The sequence below is a fragment of the Triticum dicoccoides genome, chromosome 7A (genome assembly GCF_002162155.2).
Source record: "Triticum dicoccoides isolate Atlit2015 ecotype Zavitan chromosome 7A, WEW_v2.0, whole genome shotgun sequence".
NCBI lineage: Eukaryota > Viridiplantae > Streptophyta > Magnoliopsida > Poales > Poaceae > Triticum > Triticum dicoccoides.
The window spans coordinates 66799378-66817515 of NC_041392.1; the positions used below are offsets into that span (position 1 = coordinate 66799378).

At 43.9% G+C, this 18138-nt stretch overlaps 1 protein-coding gene across 1 annotated transcript in view; it reads right to left on the bottom strand.

The window, feature by feature from the left end:
* Nucleotides 1-18138, bottom strand: part of LOC119333117 (polyubiquitin 3-like) — a 137192-nt gene that overhangs the window by 97505 nt on the left and 21549 nt on the right. The window contains exon 4 of the mRNA XM_037606129.1: nucleotides 1859-2357. Within this exon, the coding sequence (XP_037462026.1) occupies nucleotides 1859-2357 (499 nt within the window). The remainder of the gene's footprint in view (nucleotides 1-1858; nucleotides 2358-18138) is intronic.

An 18138-nucleotide genomic window follows, 5' to 3' on the forward strand; every position in this document is an offset into this window, starting at 1 on the left:
ACAGATAAATTTTTCCATAAAAAAATGTGTAATGATTCGTTTCAGCATTGCTCTGTTTTCTTCTCTCTCGTTGATACGGCAAGAAACAAATATAGGTGCTGAAAATTCATCCTTTCCATAGCTGGGCCAGCTAGGCCGCTGCATCAAGATTTGGGCCTTATTCCTGAGATAGAAAAAAGTCACACTCGCAAAAAAAAAACGAAAATAAAAACCTAGAGACCCCTATATAATATGTCCTGGGTTGATTAGGCCCTTAGTATTCTGGGTAAAAAAAGGCAGTATATGCTACAAAAAAGTATATTGCTGGATTTATTCAAAACAGATTTCTAAAATTTCTGACATATAATTTACATTTAACTGATTGATTAAATATATGATCAAACTTTAGTGCAAAAGAAGAAGGTACTTAATATACCCGGATGGATGGGAATTATCCATAAAATAAAAAATGACCAAAGATCTACAATAAATTACACCAATCTACGATAAATCTACACTGTTATATTAGTGGTTTCAGCTTTTTTCTGATTAATGTGGGAATTTTAGGGAGTCCCCTTCTTTTTTCTTTTTCTTTTCTTATTAGCGTGATAATTTCTAGTGAGTCTCTAATTAGTATTAGTAGTAAATAAATAGATAAATTTCGACGGGCAACATGTTTATCATCCAAATTTAAACCATGAACATTCCAACACAAAATATTCCAGGTAATAAGATATGCCATAAGAAAAATACTAGTAATAAAGTACTAGCAAATTACTTGGCAGTAGAAGGACCATCTCCCTCTTCCTCCATATTAGGCAATTAGCAAACAACTTGTTTGTGGAGTGCTCCGAAGCTGATATCCCATACACTCCTGATCACAGACAATACACTGCCAATGTGTTGAAATATTGGGATAGGAGTTGGGGGAGGGATTTCCTTGGCCTCGCTCTTGGTAGCGGTAGTTGCTAAGGGAGTGGATCTCTTCTTTACCTTGGACTTCTGGATTCTGCTATTAGATTGAAGGTTCACCTTAAAGCCGTCATACTTGTTGGTTCTTGGGCTCCTCCTAAGGTTGGCAACATCAATAGGAGTCTGAATCTTTCTTTTACGTTGCTTGACATTGGGAGAAGCAGCAGTGATAACAGTGGAGGAACCTGCATGGGAATCCTGATCTTCGCCTGGCTCACTTTGACAGGGCTGCTAGCACATGCCACAACACATTAGTCCCAGGATTTGTACCGGTGTGAAAAAAGTACATTTAGGAAGAAATAATTTGTGCGAAAATAGATTGCTGAACTACAACTGAAGGTGTTATGTGCTTTAGTGGCAGGTTATACACTTATACTATGTTTCCGTTGTGATGTATTTAGATATACATGTACTATGTGTATGGATAACCTGATTTAGACATGCAAGTCATCGAAGTTAACATGCCTTGCTAACTCAGAAACTTGAATTTATGTCCTTCTTGTACCTACGTATACTGCTTACATTCATGGACCATTAACATTAACGTATGGAAATTACATTCGTGAGAGTATCGTTCAAGCAACTAGTACAACAACATGTAATTATGATAGCTAAAATAAAGTTGGCCTTCCAGTGTACTGAAAAATAAAGTCCACAAAAAGAAAAATCCCCTTGACTTCAAAAAAACAAAATATCAGCTAAAAGAGTGTGAATAATGACCTATAAATAGCAAGCAAATGTTTTTTTTGCCCTTTTTTATTTGTGAAAATTTATATACTAGTGCAAAAGAAAGTCAAGTTTATTTAAAAACACTTCTAAACTATTTTGACTTTTTTTTGTAAAAGACTTCCCATATAGGGTGACTACTTTTGGGCTAGCTAGGTACTCACTCTTGGGCAATTAGGACCGCATGATCGGAGGCGGAGCATGAGGTGAAGTGTAGATTCCTTCTTTATGCCATAGTCATCCATGGTGCGACCATCTTCAAGCTGTTTCCCTGCATAGATCAGCATCTGCTCGTCCACGGGAATGTCCTGCCGGTCCCGGATCATCTCCTTGACACTTCTGACGGTATCCGAGTAGGCAACCTTAAGGGCGGTGGTTTTGTCTACAAGCCCTTTGAGAAAGATTTGATAATCTATTCTCTTCTTTTTTGCAGATTTGGGCTGCTCACCATGCATGACAGTTGGCTGCTTCCGCTTTCTCTGGTAGCGCAGATCAATGTGAAGAGTGGATTCATCCTTGATGCTGTAATCGGCCACAGTGCGTCTGTCCTCTAGCGCCTTCTCGCCAAAGGTAAGGCACTGCTGGTCCTGAATCTTGGCCTTGACAACGTTGATGGTGTCCGACGGGTCGACCTTGACGGTGATCGTCTTGCCGGCGAGGGTTTGGACAAAGAGCTTCATCTATCGAATGAGAGCAGCAAACATCAGTAATTTGGAGGAATTACGTTACTTACGTATGTTGCAGGAGACTGAGAAATCCTGTTAGCACTAATTACAGCGACTGATCAAGAAAAAACAATGGCTTGGGGACTTAGCGAGGAACCATGTTCAGATCAGTTCGGATCGACACTCCTATTGAAAGAAGCAATTAAAAGACTAAACCGGAGTGAATGAACACTAACGATCAAACTAGATCCAAGTACTTATACTGTAAAAAGGATAAATTTAGACATAAGTACAAAAACGGGACGGGAAGAGATCTCGACTCTAGTTTTTTTTTTCCGAAAACGGGGGCTTCTCGGTCTCTGCATCAGAACAATGCATACTGCCATCTTTATAAAAATCAAATAAGTTCAACAAGGTCTTGCAGTCTCGAAAAAGTAAGTGAAAGCTCACAAAGAGCCAATAAAAACGGCCACAAAAGCCACAACCGGCTGGCACAAACAAGATAGAAAAACTAATTGCCTATCCTATTACATGACCGTCATCCAAACTAATTGAATATATCCCTTGCTACCATCTCCCACCGGATAGATGCAGTAACCAAACGCTCTCTGGCCTCCATCGGAGTGAGTAGCGACCACATACGGATCAAAACAGTGGCCTGGAAGATAACCTGCAAAAAATGAATATTTGATGTTCTGTTAAAGACGAAATCATTTCTGTAATTCCACACAGCCCACAATAAAGCACATACTCCTACGTGAATGTGGCACGCCGTTTCGAACTCTACCCGTTAAGCCACGTTCCAAATAACAAGCTGACAGAGCTCGGAGGAGTAATATTAAAAGCTATGTGCACCGTCCACCATAGAACCTTAGCCAACGGGCAATCCAGAAAGAGGTGTTTGATAGTTTCATCCCGATCACAGAAGCTACACCTAGTAGGTCCTGTCCAGTTACGCTTTGCCAGATTATCTTTAGTTAAGATGACTTGTTTATGTACAAACCACATAAACACTTTGATTTTCAACGAAACCTTGACTTTTCAGACATATTTGTAACTAGAAATGGAGTTAGAATTGATTACATCAAGATACATTGATTTAACTATGAACTCCTCAGTCCTAGTAAGGTTCCAGCGCAACTTATCGGGTTGTTGAGACAGATAAACCTCCATCAGTCTACTCACTAAATGAATCCATGATTCCCAACGATTGCCAACTAGTGTCCTTCTGAATTGATTATTATGGGGGACAAACTGGAGTACTGTTGCAACGTAAGCCTCGCGTCGTTGAACAATACTATAAAGAGACGGGTATTGAAGCGCAAGGGGTGTCTCTCCTAGCCAAGTATCCTCCCAGAATCGTGTGCTAGCGCTATTTCCGGCAATAAACTTTGTCCTATTGAAAAAGGCCTCTTTAACTCTCATTAGTCCTTTCCAAAAAGGCGAATCCAGCGGCCTCACTGTCACCTGGGACAATGTTTTGGATTGGAGATACTTACTACGGAGAATCTGCGTCCATGTGGCCTCAATCTCAACAGATAACTTATACATCCACTTATTGAGAAGACATCTGTTTTTGACTTCAAGGTTTTCAATCTCAAGACCCCCTCGACTCTAGGTACTACAGAGATGGATATGGATCAACAGCAGCTAGCCCTAGTACCTTACAGCGTGGACTCGATCGATGAAGACAGAGGGACGATGATGGTTTGTTTGCTAGAGATCGATCTAGACGTGAAATGGGATATGGATCGATGTGTTTATGATCGCCACGGCTCACGCCGACGGGTAGAGTTTTGGGAATTAATCTGCTGGTTCCTTTCAAGGCAAGGCGCGCGACGGGGCAAGGCGATTCTGCCTCCGGAATCGGCGCTTTCCCATTTTATTTTATTTTTGGAAAAAGCGGCGCTTTTCACTTTTGAGACTACCAGGACAAAACTCTGCTCAGCTCTACTCTTCGTCCTGAACTATATGCTACTAGTAGAATGCCATTGCGTCCCACGAGCCAACAAATGAATCTATCATAAGCCCTTCAAATCCATCTCTTCGATCAGCTAAATGCATATGCAAAGTTAAAAAAAGAAGAAGCTAGACCCGCCTTGCCGGCTCTTGTCTTTTTCTTTGGCGGGAATACCTCCAATCTACCTATCTTCAATCATGGCAGTATAACAAATATAAGAAATAATAAAAATTACATTCAGATAGTAGATCACCTAGTGAGGACTACAAGCACCAAAGCGGGCCAAAGACGCGCCGTAGTCATCGCCCCTCCCTTGCCATAGCCGGGCAAAACTTGTTGTAGTAGAACAGTCAGAAAGTCGTCGTGCCAAGGCCTCATAGGACCAGCGCATCAGAACGACAACCACCGACGTTGAAAAGTAGCATATATCGGAAGGCTCCAACCAGAAGACACACGAATGTAGACGAACTACAACTAGATCCGAGCAAATTCACTAAGAACAGATCCGCCAGAGACACTCCACACGCCCCACCGACGATGGTAGACGTACTACCGGGACAGGTGCTAGGCGGGGATGATATTATTCCATCTTCAGAAAGTCGCCACCGTCTTGTCTTTCTAAGCAGGACACAAACCTTAACAAAACTCAAAGAAACATAAAAAAGCAATGCCCTCCCGCCAGCAAGGGCTGGGATCCACTGCGCCGCCGTGGCCCTAAGGCCAGCGGAGACGAGGCGGACCAGCGGGAGGCAAAGGAACCCTACATTTGTTTAGGGAAGGATGCGATTGCGTGAGACGGCTGCGTGGGACGGCTCTCTCTTTATTCTATGAGATACGAACCAAGAGATTGTCACAATGTACATCAATAAAGATTGATCAAGAGTGTGGTTGTTCTACACCCAGACACACTACATGTCTACACCCACGATGATCAAAGGGAAAGTTCTGGTTGTACCGCAATACCAGTGTACCCTCCATCCTCACAGTCCATTCTCACATCAAAGTTCGTGCAAGATAAATTCCTCTTTTTTGTTTCTCTCAAATAAATGAACATTTGAAATTCTAGCAAAGATACCAGTTCAATGTTCCATTAAAATTTATAGCGGAATCTCTCTCTATCTCTCTCTCTCTAACTTTTTTGCGAGATTAAAAGGGATTTCACTGCTCAAGGGAGAGGGAGACAACGAACCTGACAATGAGTAGTAGGGGTATTAATGAGGGCTGATCCTAACTACGGCACATGTGTGACAATCGGTTTTACGAGTTTGTGCCCCTCGCGGAGAGGTAACAACCCTACGTCTCGAACCCTGAGGCTATGTTTCTCTGGTGTCTGTTGATTACAAGTGAATGTGAACCCTGTCTCAGAACTTTGCGGCGGCTTATATAAATTCGCCACGCCCCATCATGGCTACGTTACAACTTACAAGGGGAGGTGAAGGATGGACTTTATTACATGGGTTACTGATAACCGATGCTTTAACTATGCATGATGCCACTCATCGTGCTCCTCCAACGCTCCATATCCTGTGTGGTCCCTTTGCCTCCCTTGTCCGAGTGCGAGTGACCATGGCCGAGTGACTGTAGTCCGTCCGAGTGGATGTATAACATCTGAGTGAATTTCCTGAAGAGGGTATTCGAATGTGTTCATGGCCCAGGAGCCTGTTTGTTTACTGATGTGGGGTCTTAGGTGGGTCAAGGATGTCAACTCTGTGACCCCATCCTTAGTATGTGACCCCATCAGGAGATCCTCCAAACAAAGTTGTGGTACATTAGCAAGGCCGAGTTGAGCAAAACTGCCGTACTAGCTTCCAGCCGGCCAAACGTAAATCTATGACTAACGACGATAGTGTGTATATGGCGCTATCCGTTTCACACGGACGTCCATCGCTCGATAGAAAGACCCAAAAATTATTATACGAAATGTTTGTTCGTATTTTTAAGATAGTGCCCACCAGTAAGAAATATAGGGCGCACATTAGTAACACTATGGCAATGCATATATATTGCATCACAAATAATCTATTTATTTTCATAACATCAGCAAGGCATAGAGTTTACAACGCATATATGCATAACTATTGCGAGACCTCACACATGATTTTTAGAGAGTTATCGAGTATGCATTGTGATATTGGGGTTCCTACTGTAGTCAATGTTTCCTCCAATAACTTTTAATGCAGGTCTGGAAGGTGTTGTGTCAAAATGGCCTGAAATTTTGATCCAGGGAGAGTCAGAGGACAATGGGTTTCGTGCCCATCTAGTTCCGAAAGGGCCCGATTGGAGTTTTCAATATTTACCTTAGGGCAAGAAATCAAAGTTTAAGGTTGTAGCGCAAGTTCTTAAGAATTGCATTAATTTTGGCTGCATTATTCGTGGCTCTGTTGAGATTTGGCCAACTTGAGTTAAGAGCTTGAAAGAAAACACGATGCATGTTTCATTAATTTTCGAAATGGAAGATTTTGTTCACCGGGTGCTTGTTTCAATGGTCATCACAGATGTACATTGGTTACGATGTGTCTTAATGATGCGACCCTATGAGCCTAAATAAAGAACCAACCCAATGTGACAAACATGAGATCATTCTACATTAATTCAAGTATAGAACCTGGATCTTGGCCTTGACAACTTTGATGGTGTCGGATAGGTCGACATTGATGCTGAGCATCGTGCCGATGAAGGTCTCGACAAAGAGCTTCATCTGCTGAAATAGAGCACCGAAGGTCAAGAGTAGTTTGAAGGGACATACAGTAGAATCATGCATGCATGGGAAGAGATCTGAACAAGTATGGCCTTTGTTTAGTACGGCTACTAGCTAGTACAAAAGTCAATTCAGCAGAGACTAAACCGAGGTGGATGAACACGAGCGAAGAAACTCACTACGCATACGGATACATTAAGTTGAACCCAGGAAGCACAGATCTTATCAGCCATGCAATCTCCCCAAATCAACCCATCGATGGATGGTCATGGTTATAATTAAGAAATACTCCATAAAGGACCATGCAAGTTGTAGAGTTTGAGATCAACGGCAGCTTTAGGTACATAGATGTTATACTGTGATGGATGTCGATGATGATGAAGAAGCGCAAGCGACTGATCGTTGATAGTAAGGCTTGTCTGATAGATATAGATCAAGAGGTGAGTCTGGGGAACAATGTGTTTATATATTGTCACGGCCCACGGGTAGGGTTTCTGGGAACTAATCTGGTTCCTTCAAAGGCAAGGCGCGCGGCGGCGCAAGGCGATTTTGCATCTAGAATCGACGCTTTCCATTTTTTAAACTACTGTCATTCATTTTTTTTTGAACCATGCAGGAGAACTCCATGTGATCATTATAGAAGAAAAAGAAACAAGTACAAGGTCCTAAGCAACATACAGAAAGGCGACCAAAACAAGATCAAGACAAGGGGCAACACAGAGTTATACAAACAAGGATTCAAAGCACTTAGCCCCTGCCTTAAACCATCAAAAGCATCACTCTTGATGAGGTTAACCACAGTGTCCATCGGGACCGACTTGTCCTCAAACACTCTCTTATTACGCTCTTTCCAAACGGACCAAGCGACCAACATTATAGCAGTACTAGATCATTGATGGCGCGCGTTGCTGCGCCCATCAATTATATCAATATAACGGTAGGAATTTCAATAATATATATAATTCCAATAAACATATTAGTCTTTTAGGATAAACAAAGTGAAACATATATGTACAAATGTAAGTTCAGTCATAGAATGTGTTCACACACTCTTACATTTTGATGGAAGAATAGTATAAAAATTGTAAAAACAATGCCGTAATCCCTCTTTCCCATGGAAATGGTGAGAAAAATTCGAAAGCTGATGGTTATAATTTTCTCTCCAAAAGCTAGCAGGTCATGGAGGAATCTAAGAGACAATTAACATCATTCCAGATTTAGTACAGTTAATGATAAGACAACATATCTGATAATGGAAAAATGTGTCATTTCGCATGATCAGATAATACTATCATACAAAAAATGACATTGAAAGTATAAAAAATTTGAGACCAAAGAAACAAATGTCTGGAGGCGATGAAAAGGTCTCTTGCAAATGGGATTATCTTGTGAAATCAATCTTTAAGGAAACAAATGAAAGATAAACAGAGAACTTCAATTTGAATTCACTGATTACATATGAAGGTTCTATCCAAATGGTACCATCAACAGAAAAATAGTAGACAAGGTAAAGTCATATCAAGGTTATTCAGATAGCTCCACAAAAACATATCTTTTGCAATATTGTCAATTATCATAAGGTGGGACAACACTGCATAACAAATAAGTAGAACAACAATAACAATCCAGAGTTCAATTGAAAAATAGCACCTTTCCAAATTATGAACCTCAAACTAAAATAAGGTACCCAACTGATTATTGTATAAGTCCATTCATTATTTCTGATAGTGGGTAAGCATGCTTCTGATCTCTTCACAAGACAATTATTGGATACTTCTAAACATAGCTTTAATGTGTTAGAAAAGGTGGCTTGGGAAATTTAATTCATCAAAAAATCATTGATAATATAAATTGTAATATAAGCCTAAATTGTTTGTAATCTTATTTTTAAGGGATTTGAGTGAACGGAAAGGTTGCAGATTAGACTTTTCAAGTACATTGCTACCTACAAGCTGAGCAGAACAAAAACACAAAATATTTCAATTAACTATGATGTTAGTAGGTTTACTAAATTATAGGGTTGCCCAAAAGTATCCAGACATGGAATTACAAAATGATGCATGTTTGTTGATCCAAAAGAATCAAAAAGAAAGACCTTCCAGTCAAAATGATGTCTGCATTCAGGTCCGTGTACTTGAATCGAAGTCAAGCTGCATAGGATGGAAAGCAACATGTAAAGATGGCAAGATCAACATCATTTAAATGGAAGATAACAGTAAAGAAGATGCTACAATTTGTTTCCAAATTTATAACTTTCTACAGAAACGTGCCAGTAGTCGTAATTTTCTTTTAGGTCCATCTAATCACTCTAGCCAGAAATTTATAGTATAAATTATCATATGGGAGATGCAAGCTTTATGTGCCACTATATGGTGCAGTGTTCTCTATTTTGTGTAGTGAGGACTCAAAGTCTATATAGAATAGGCCAAGTACTAAACTTTGCGACAAAATTGGATCTCAGCCTTGTAACAAATGTCACAACAAAAACGTAAAGTTTTTTGAACAAAAACGTAAAGTTGTGTGTTTGGGTTTGATGAATTGCAATAGTGTCATACAAAAGTACGCAAGATGTGTCCTACAACATGATGAAAAAAGATGGTTATGATAATACATCCAAACTGTAATGGATAGATAAATCTCCACTCTTATTTACAGTTAAATAAATATGAAAAGAATCAGGGCATCTACAAGCAGAGTAGATATCAGCTCATATGTTGGCACCGTAAAAGTTGGTCTTTCTCCAAGCAAAACATTTCATACAGTAGATGATATAACTTATGCCAATATTATCATAGCAGTCCTAAAAGGATTTGCCTTTTCTGCTTTAAGGGGCCACAATACAGTCTGAATGGCAAACACCCAGGAACTGCTGCATCAAAACCTGAAACCCAACACATAAGAAACACTTTATTAGCAAAAGCCATATCAAAAGGGTAAAACACAATATAGGAGTTGGAAGTTAGGGCACAGAGGCAACAATGGTTCTCATTATAATGACATGTCAGGTTAATTTATAAAGGTATGGAGATTAATTCTTCAAATACTAAACATTACTACATCCAGTGATAGAAAGTAGTGATGTAGTCATGTCAACAAAATCTGACCCCTACGGTTTCAACTGGGTTTGTACATTACTACATCCAGATCGTACTACAACCAAATTTGCAGCATGGCATTGATTTCAACTGGGTTTGTTTCTTACAAAGAATCTGTGTAGGCAAAGCAGTAACACGATCCAAAATGCTTACAATCTATAGAACATCAATCAGCTAAAGCACTCGCCCCACGGTTGAACGTGGTGACGCAGATACAAGTGGCGAGCCCGAGGAGGCAGCCAACCAACAACGATATGGCAGAAACGGAAGCGATCAGAGCAGCCCCAGGGGGAGGTGTGATGTGGATCTCGAGTTGGCGAACATCTGCTCTACCACCCCCAGCGATACAGCGCCTGCGTTGCCCAGCACCAGCATCGACGGCGCCGCCCCCATTGGATCTGACAGGGCATGCTGAAGTCAGACGTGCCCCTAGGGTTTGACGTGGGCGGGGATTAGGCAAGGGAAAAATGCCAAGTGGAGACGGGACGGAGCGAAGGTTTTACATGGACGCGAGCGTGGAGACTTCGGGCGGAAGGGAGGGTTTGCCGGCGGCGGTGTCAGGAGTGCCCAAGGAGAGAGGTCGGGGAGCGGAGGGGGCGCTACGAGATAGGGGACACGAGATAGACCAAGCGGTGGAACGTGACGGAAGGGAGAAGAAAGATCGAGCAGTACATGGGCTTTGTGCGGTCGAAAGCCCAATTAACCCCAGATTTCCGACTTTTGTACCGGAGCAGCGTCCCTCAGAACAGTTACCCCAGCTTCGACTCAAAATTGGATCGAATGGCCAAGAAGAAGCAGACCACATGATCGGACGGCCGGAATCATCAGGTGGCTGAGAGGGCTGGGAAAGGGTGCAGTTTTACTGTTCTTAATGGCCTCTCCCGGGTGCAGGGGCAGGCCCCTGTATTGTAAACCACATGGCTCGGTTTTTGCCCCCGGAGTAGCATCCACTTAGGACAGCCCGCTAACGTGCATGAAGGAAGATCTGACGGCCAGAAATCAACCAGACACGAAATCGAACGATTAAAAGGACTGATAGCGTGAGATGACTTGCTTTACACTACTAGGAAAAGGCCTACTAATGGCGCACCTAATTTGGCCATTAATGGCGCATTAGTGGTGCGCCATTAGTGCCACGCCATTAGTATATTTTACTAATGGCGCACCACTGATGCGCCATTAGTATCTGGTATACTAATGACGCACCTCAGATGCGCCATTAGTAAATACAACAGTGCGCCATTAGTATGCCTCCCAGGGGGCCATGTATACCTAGGTGCTTTGGCATACTAATGGCGCACAACAACATAATGCGCCATTAGTAACTTCGGCATACTAATGGCGCACTGTTTAATGATGCGCCATTAGTATCCTTTGGCATACTAATGGCGCACTATGATGTGATGCGCCATTGAATATTAGGTTTTTTTATTTTTTTATTTTCTGTTTTTTGCACAGGTTACAAAATGTATAATTGGACAAAATGTAGACAGCACACATCAACAACAGATTCATCGAATACAATAGAAGATTAGTCTCTGAATACAATTCATCATTTTAGTCTCCGAATACAATTCATCATATTAGTCTCCGAATTGAAAAGACCGAACAAAGATAGAACAATATATTACAAGTCTCGAGACCGCGAGTTTGTCTTCACATTACAAGTCAATATCGATCATCTAAGCTACCATCACATAGAAGAGAGCTGTGGTCATCACGATGAGCATCATCACGATGAAACTCGTCTTCATCCGGTTCCTCCAACGCTCCCTCCCCTCTCCCGCTAGATAGTGGGCGTATCTAGATTCGGCCTCGGCCCTAGTGGTGTACCCTTTGTAACTGTTACCGCTAAATCGGTGAACCTGTCTCCGACACTCCTCCCAGTCGTTCTAGACTCCGGGAACCTTACCCTTGTACACGACATACCACGGCATCGCTATGCAGTAGCCAAACGAAACGTTAGTACCAATTCACAGACAATACATAAGCAATATATAAGTATGCAACAGAACGATCGGAAGAGAAAAGCAAGACATTAATAGCATCGATTACATCTAAGTTGAACGACTCTCGAAACCAAAGAGACATACTACAAGTCCATTAAAGTTTAATTACAACATGAGCCAATCGATGTTTCAGAACTAGACACAGCATCACTGCTTTCGACTCGACTCAAGGGACCGGAGCGTGGATGAAGCCGCCGTCTATCGTGGGAGTCATGAAACAACGGGCGTTGTCAGCCTGCATTTGTAGGATTGTGTCGATGTCACTGTTTGACGGTTGATTTCTGAGGTAGAACTGCCCCGAGGTACGAAGGACATCTTGATGGATGATTTCCGCAAACTCCGACTGGATGCGAAAGAATTCTTGTCTGATGTCCGCGTCCTGGATTGCCGACACACTCGCGGCCCAATCTTTGAGTCTACTCGGTAGCAGAAGTTGATGATGGTCCCGTACGATCGCCTGCATGTGATGGATGGCGTAGTAGGCACCCTTCTGACCGCCAGGCGGCTGCTTGACGCAGCAGAACGTCGTATTGTGGGAGAACACGTGCTTGCCATACTTACGAATAGGCCTGATGAAGGTGCCTCCAGATTTGACGTAGTCGGGGAGAACATCATCAAGAACCTTCTTGACATTTGTGTAGTCTACGTTCGACTGACGGTCCGGGTCGAAATACGTGGCCATGGAATATTTGGGGCTTAGGAGGATGAGCGTGCAACATGTGTCACTGCAGAAAACACGAAATGTTAAAAGAAAAACGATCGAAATCTAAGAATTCATATGTTACGGGGCGGTTGAGGGGAGGACTTACTCGGGAAAGTAAGGCACGAGGAAGTTATCCTTATCTTGGTTTGCCAGAATGACGCCTTCGAGGTAAGAACTCGCGACTTGCCGGTCCCCAGCGCTGCCCAAGATCTTGGCACGCATGTAGAAGGGGTCGACTATCACGATGTCCGGGGTCTTGTCGCGAATGATCCGCATCTCCATACTCAGCGAAAATAGCCGAACGAAGGTGTAGTGCAGCGGATGAAGGTTCAACATAGCATGGATGTCATCAAACCGCAGGACGATCGTACCCCCGATGGAGTTATCCACAAAGCCCTTGCCCTCTGGCACCTTGGCCGCGAAAACCGGGTATGCCACATCCTTCTCTCCGAGATGCCGCTTCTCCAAAGAAAGAACACTGTCATGCAGACTCCGCATAGCACCGGTTGCAGCATCGAGCATATTTCTCGGTAGCATCAGCCTACCCGCCACATGCACCCTCCTCGAGATATCCTCAGGTGAAGGTGGCCCGTCCTGAGCATGGATCATACTCGGTGCCGGCTGGCCCGCACCCTTGTTAGTCTTTCTTTTGCATGCCTTCTTCTTCTCCTGTAATGGGACCGAGTTCTGCTCACGGACCGCCTTCTTGAGTGTGTTGGGGCTGATAATATTTCGCACCTCGCCTATCTGAGGCTCGGTGAAGTCGGCAGCTGGAGGCGTCTCCTGAGAGCTGAACGACAGACGACGCCTGTTGCAACTTGGCTTCTCCGCGGTACCAGCTAGATCGCGCACGTCTTTTGTTGGGTTGGGTTCTTGAGAAGGAGGCCCCATGAAGTCGACACCGTACCCATGATCGGCAAAGTACTGATCGACGTTGGCAAATGTATCGTCGTCGTCGTCGTTCTGATCCTGTGCCATATGCATGTTTGGATCCAGTGGCATAGGGATGTCCGGCACCATTGCGGCGGTCTTGCCATGGGGCCGACTTGGCGCCGACATGACTGGCGGTGTTGTCGTTGGGGTGGTGTCCCCCGCCCCCAAACGAATCTGGCTCTTCGGCCAAAGCAGGGGCCAGCTCAGGCAGGCGCTGAGGGTCATCACGTCGTCATCGTCGGCCCCGACGGGTCAAATCGGAGGTAACAACTCGTCACAGCCTGGCAGCACCCGAACCAGTTGAACCCTAAACAAGTTGGGTGGTATCTGGGTACCGTGGAACAAGGGGTTGCCCGGTTGAACGTTTTTTCCCTTGGCGACATCGACCAACTCGTTGTTCACGAAGTGCAGGAGAGTGCACGGAACGTCGGCGGCGCCCTGCGAAAACATGTAGGGCGTCAGGGATGCCCAGTCAAAGGCAAGGAGATGAAGTCCTCGGCCGAGAGAGGCTTAATTAGTTACCATGATGATGGCGTCGAGCTCGGCTAATGTCGAGGCACCACCAACGGCGGGCGTGCAGTTGACGGAGGGGCCGCTTGCTGCAGAGGTGCCGGCCGGCGTACACCCGGGTGCATTAAGCTCCCGTGCTGGTGTCGGAGACACCAATGCCGCCTCCGCCGGAGACACCAATGGCCCCGCCATCGCGTTCTGCGAGTTGCTGGCCGTGAAGCTAGGAATCGGGGGCGGCCCCTGTTGGCCGCCCGCAATCCACGCACTAATCCCCTGGATCAAGGTAGGCATAATGGCGGTGATCGTTGCTCCGAGTTGTTGTTGCACTTGCTCTTGGACAATCTCCGGAATCTGCGCCACCTGTGCCCTGAGTTCTTGAACCTCGCGCGCCTGGCTTTCCGAGCTGGTCTTTTTCTCCTTTCGCCCACCAGTGTTATAGTATGACGACCATTTTGTCAACAAGCCTTTGCCGGCCACACAACCAGCTGACATCGGCTTACTGAGCTGATCCTTGTTCTTCATTACATTCCACGCCCTATTTAGAGTGGTGTCCCAAGGGTTGCTCTTAGTCGACCCCGCGCTACTGCTTTCAGTCGCCTGCGGAAGGAATGTGAACCATTTAGAAATTTGGCTTCATTAATTAGAATGCAACCATATGGAGCTAATTACGCGGGGGTGTATTCCTTACCAGAACAAGCTCAAGCGCCCTGGTCTTCGGATCCGTGGTAAGCTCCTTTGTTTTCGGGTCCTTCTTGTACCGGGCCCTGACAAAGTTCCTGGTCTGCTTGTCACCGTATTTATCGAAGAGGGGCGGTAGGCCTTGCTCGGCACGTTCCACCTCCTCCTTGTCCCATATAGGCTCCGCCACTCTATAACCGCCGGGACCAAGTGTGTGTTCCTCTAAGTTCAGCTCCCGCATTTCTTTCCCCCACTTACTTGATTCGGAGTTTGCGGTGCTCGAGCAATTGATCTTGAAGTCGTTGTAGTCATCTTCGGTGATCGAAGGATTTTTCTCCTTGATCTTCTCATAACTCTCACCTTTCTCGATCATTCTCTTCACATTGCTTTTCCAAGTAGACAGGGCCGTGCTCATCTTCGTGAGGGCAGCACTATTCACTTTATTCCCTTTGAGGTTTGTGTTTTCAAATTCAGCGGGGAACTTGTATCATTCGTGCAGCTTCGTGAAGAGGAGGTTGCGCAAATTCCCTCGGTCAGGATGCCTGAGGTTCTCGGTGTTGATCGAGACGGTGCTCCGGAGAATGCACCCGAGCTGAAGCGAGTACCCCTTGACTATTCGTTCGGGCACCGTTGGATTCCCGTTGGAGTCCACTTCAGTAACTTCCTCCTTGAGGGTGCGGAGCACGGTCGGGCGCCGGTCCTTCCGTTGCCTCTTCGGTTGGCTGCCATCTGTGCGTGCGCCGCCATCATCAGTGGTGGCATCCTCGGTGGCACCATCAGTGGTGGCATCTGTGGGGTCATCCTCGGCGGTACCATCAGTGGTCCCAGCATCGATGGGGAAGGCGGCGTCCTCATACAAGTGAGGTTGTTCCTCCATCTCCTGGGACAGATCCCAGAATGCCTTGACGCCCGAACCCCCGGCCTCATCGTTGTTGGCCATGTTTCTCTCTAAATAGGAACAAAGTTTGGTCAAAAAGTTGGTTATTGTCAAGGAACAAGATCATGGTCTCATCATTTAGGGTTTGTCGACACCGAGGCATCCTAAAAGATAAGCTTTTATCATTGAGGGTTTTTCGACGCCGAGGCACCCTAAAAGCCTAAGCTTTCATCATTTCGGTTTTTATCGACACCGAGGCACCCTAAAAGCCATGCATTAGTCACAAGTACGCCGGGGCACTTGATCCTACTTAATTAACTACTAAGATACCCCGGCCCATGCATTAGTCACATGTACCCCATATGTCCTATTTTTAGCAAAGTCATGCTAAAATTCACGGAAAATTTCAGCATGACCTTTGCTGAAAATAGGACATATGGAGTACCCGAATTTGCCGGAACGGAAGTTAATCGACATTCCAGCAAACTCAAGGGCCTCTCGAGTGGACAAGGCAAAAAAGGCCTCCATCACAACATGGAAAATACATTGGCATGTGAAGAGGTGAAACAATATATGCATCTCCAAGCAGTATCATATGGTCAGCATCAGTTGACTGACAGATGCACCAAATACAACAATTCCAATTGCAATCTCCAAACAAAAACTACCCCAAAAAGGTGACCTCCAACTAATGTCCTTGTTTTGTCAGATTTGATCTATAAATAACTAGTAGTACATGTCTGAGTATTTGGATATGCTATCTATCTATCAGCAAGTAAATTATGCCATTTGAACAGATTTATACTATTTGAATGCCAAGTACATGACTGAATCTGAATTAATGCCAAGTACATCCAGCTGGTTTCAGTCAAAGTTCAACCAAAAAAATGACACATACAAACTGAAGAGAAGTGTGGTGCTGATTCATATGTATGTATCCACCAAGATAGATAGTTTCAGTCAAATTTAAAAAAAACAATTGGACACATACAAACTGAAGCAAACCGTCATGCTTTTTCATGTGTACATAGAAAAGATGCAAGTGGTATCCACAATTTATTAATCACATCACTTCCTCTAATTTATTAATCACATGCTCTTTGACTAACCATCCAAAAAATATAGATCAAGGATGATACTGCCAGCCACCTGCGGGGAGTAAGAATGAGTAGTTTCTGCTAATTAGAGGACAAACTATAACAGCGGAAAAAGAATTGAACAGTTTATCATAACAGCGGAACACTGATGGTCTGGTATGGCAAGCATGCAAACTGTAAAGTGACAACACTATAACTGTGAAAAGAGCAGAGTCCAGCCAAACATATCACACAAATTCCACTAAAATATAACCTAAGCCACACAAAACAAGTAATGAAACCTCCACCAAGAACAGAGCCATACTATAGCAGCAAGACTGTAGTAAGAAAGAACCAATTCCCAAGTCCCAAATTACTCATGGTACAAAGGCACATGCAAATCCTTATGCAAGAAGTGTAGATTACAAAATCTAGACACTCATAACTATAGTAGTCTACAACAACTGCAGAATCACCAACACTGAAAGTCAAATCTATGGGTACCATGAAAAGAAGTTAACATGGACAGCAAGTAGCTGACACAAAACGAACATAGCCTAATTTAGCTAAGAAAACCCTCAGGTTGTAGTAGAAGATACTGCTCTAAAACATGTGATCCTTTTTGCATGCTAGGTTTAGTTAGTGTTACCTGCCAAGTGCACATGTGACAGTAGTTCTAGCAAGCAATGTTGCTGAAGGGTATAGCATGTAAATTGGGTCTTGGGCTATAAGTTTAGTGAACTACAGGCTACTGGGCTTCATGGCTATGAATATCTCACATAGATTTTAATCTCTTCGCTAGCTCCAAAAAATTGTTAGGTATTTGTCCGTTATTTGTTGCATATCTTACATTTGGTCGGAGAGCGCAAGGCTAATGTGACAATTGCCACAACCAACCTCTATTTCCCTGATGCTTCTTACAGGGCCGGTGCATCAATGTGCCTGTGCATGCTGGATCTCCTTTTTGTTAAAAAATTCGGTAAATTAACTATGATCAAGCTAAGTGTTTCAGAACACATATTTACATTTCTAGCATAATATTTCAGAACACATATTTCAGAACACAATTTTTTTCTATCCATGTTTCAATTTGATGCCATCACTCCATTTAGCAAGCAACATTGTAACAAAAAGAAATTCTAGGCTCAAATTTCTTTAGAATGAAATTAAGTTAGTGAAACTGTCACACATTTCTTCACAATGAACAGAGGGGGAGAGGGGGAGAGGAGGAGGGGGAGCTCAAGGGGGCGGTGGTGT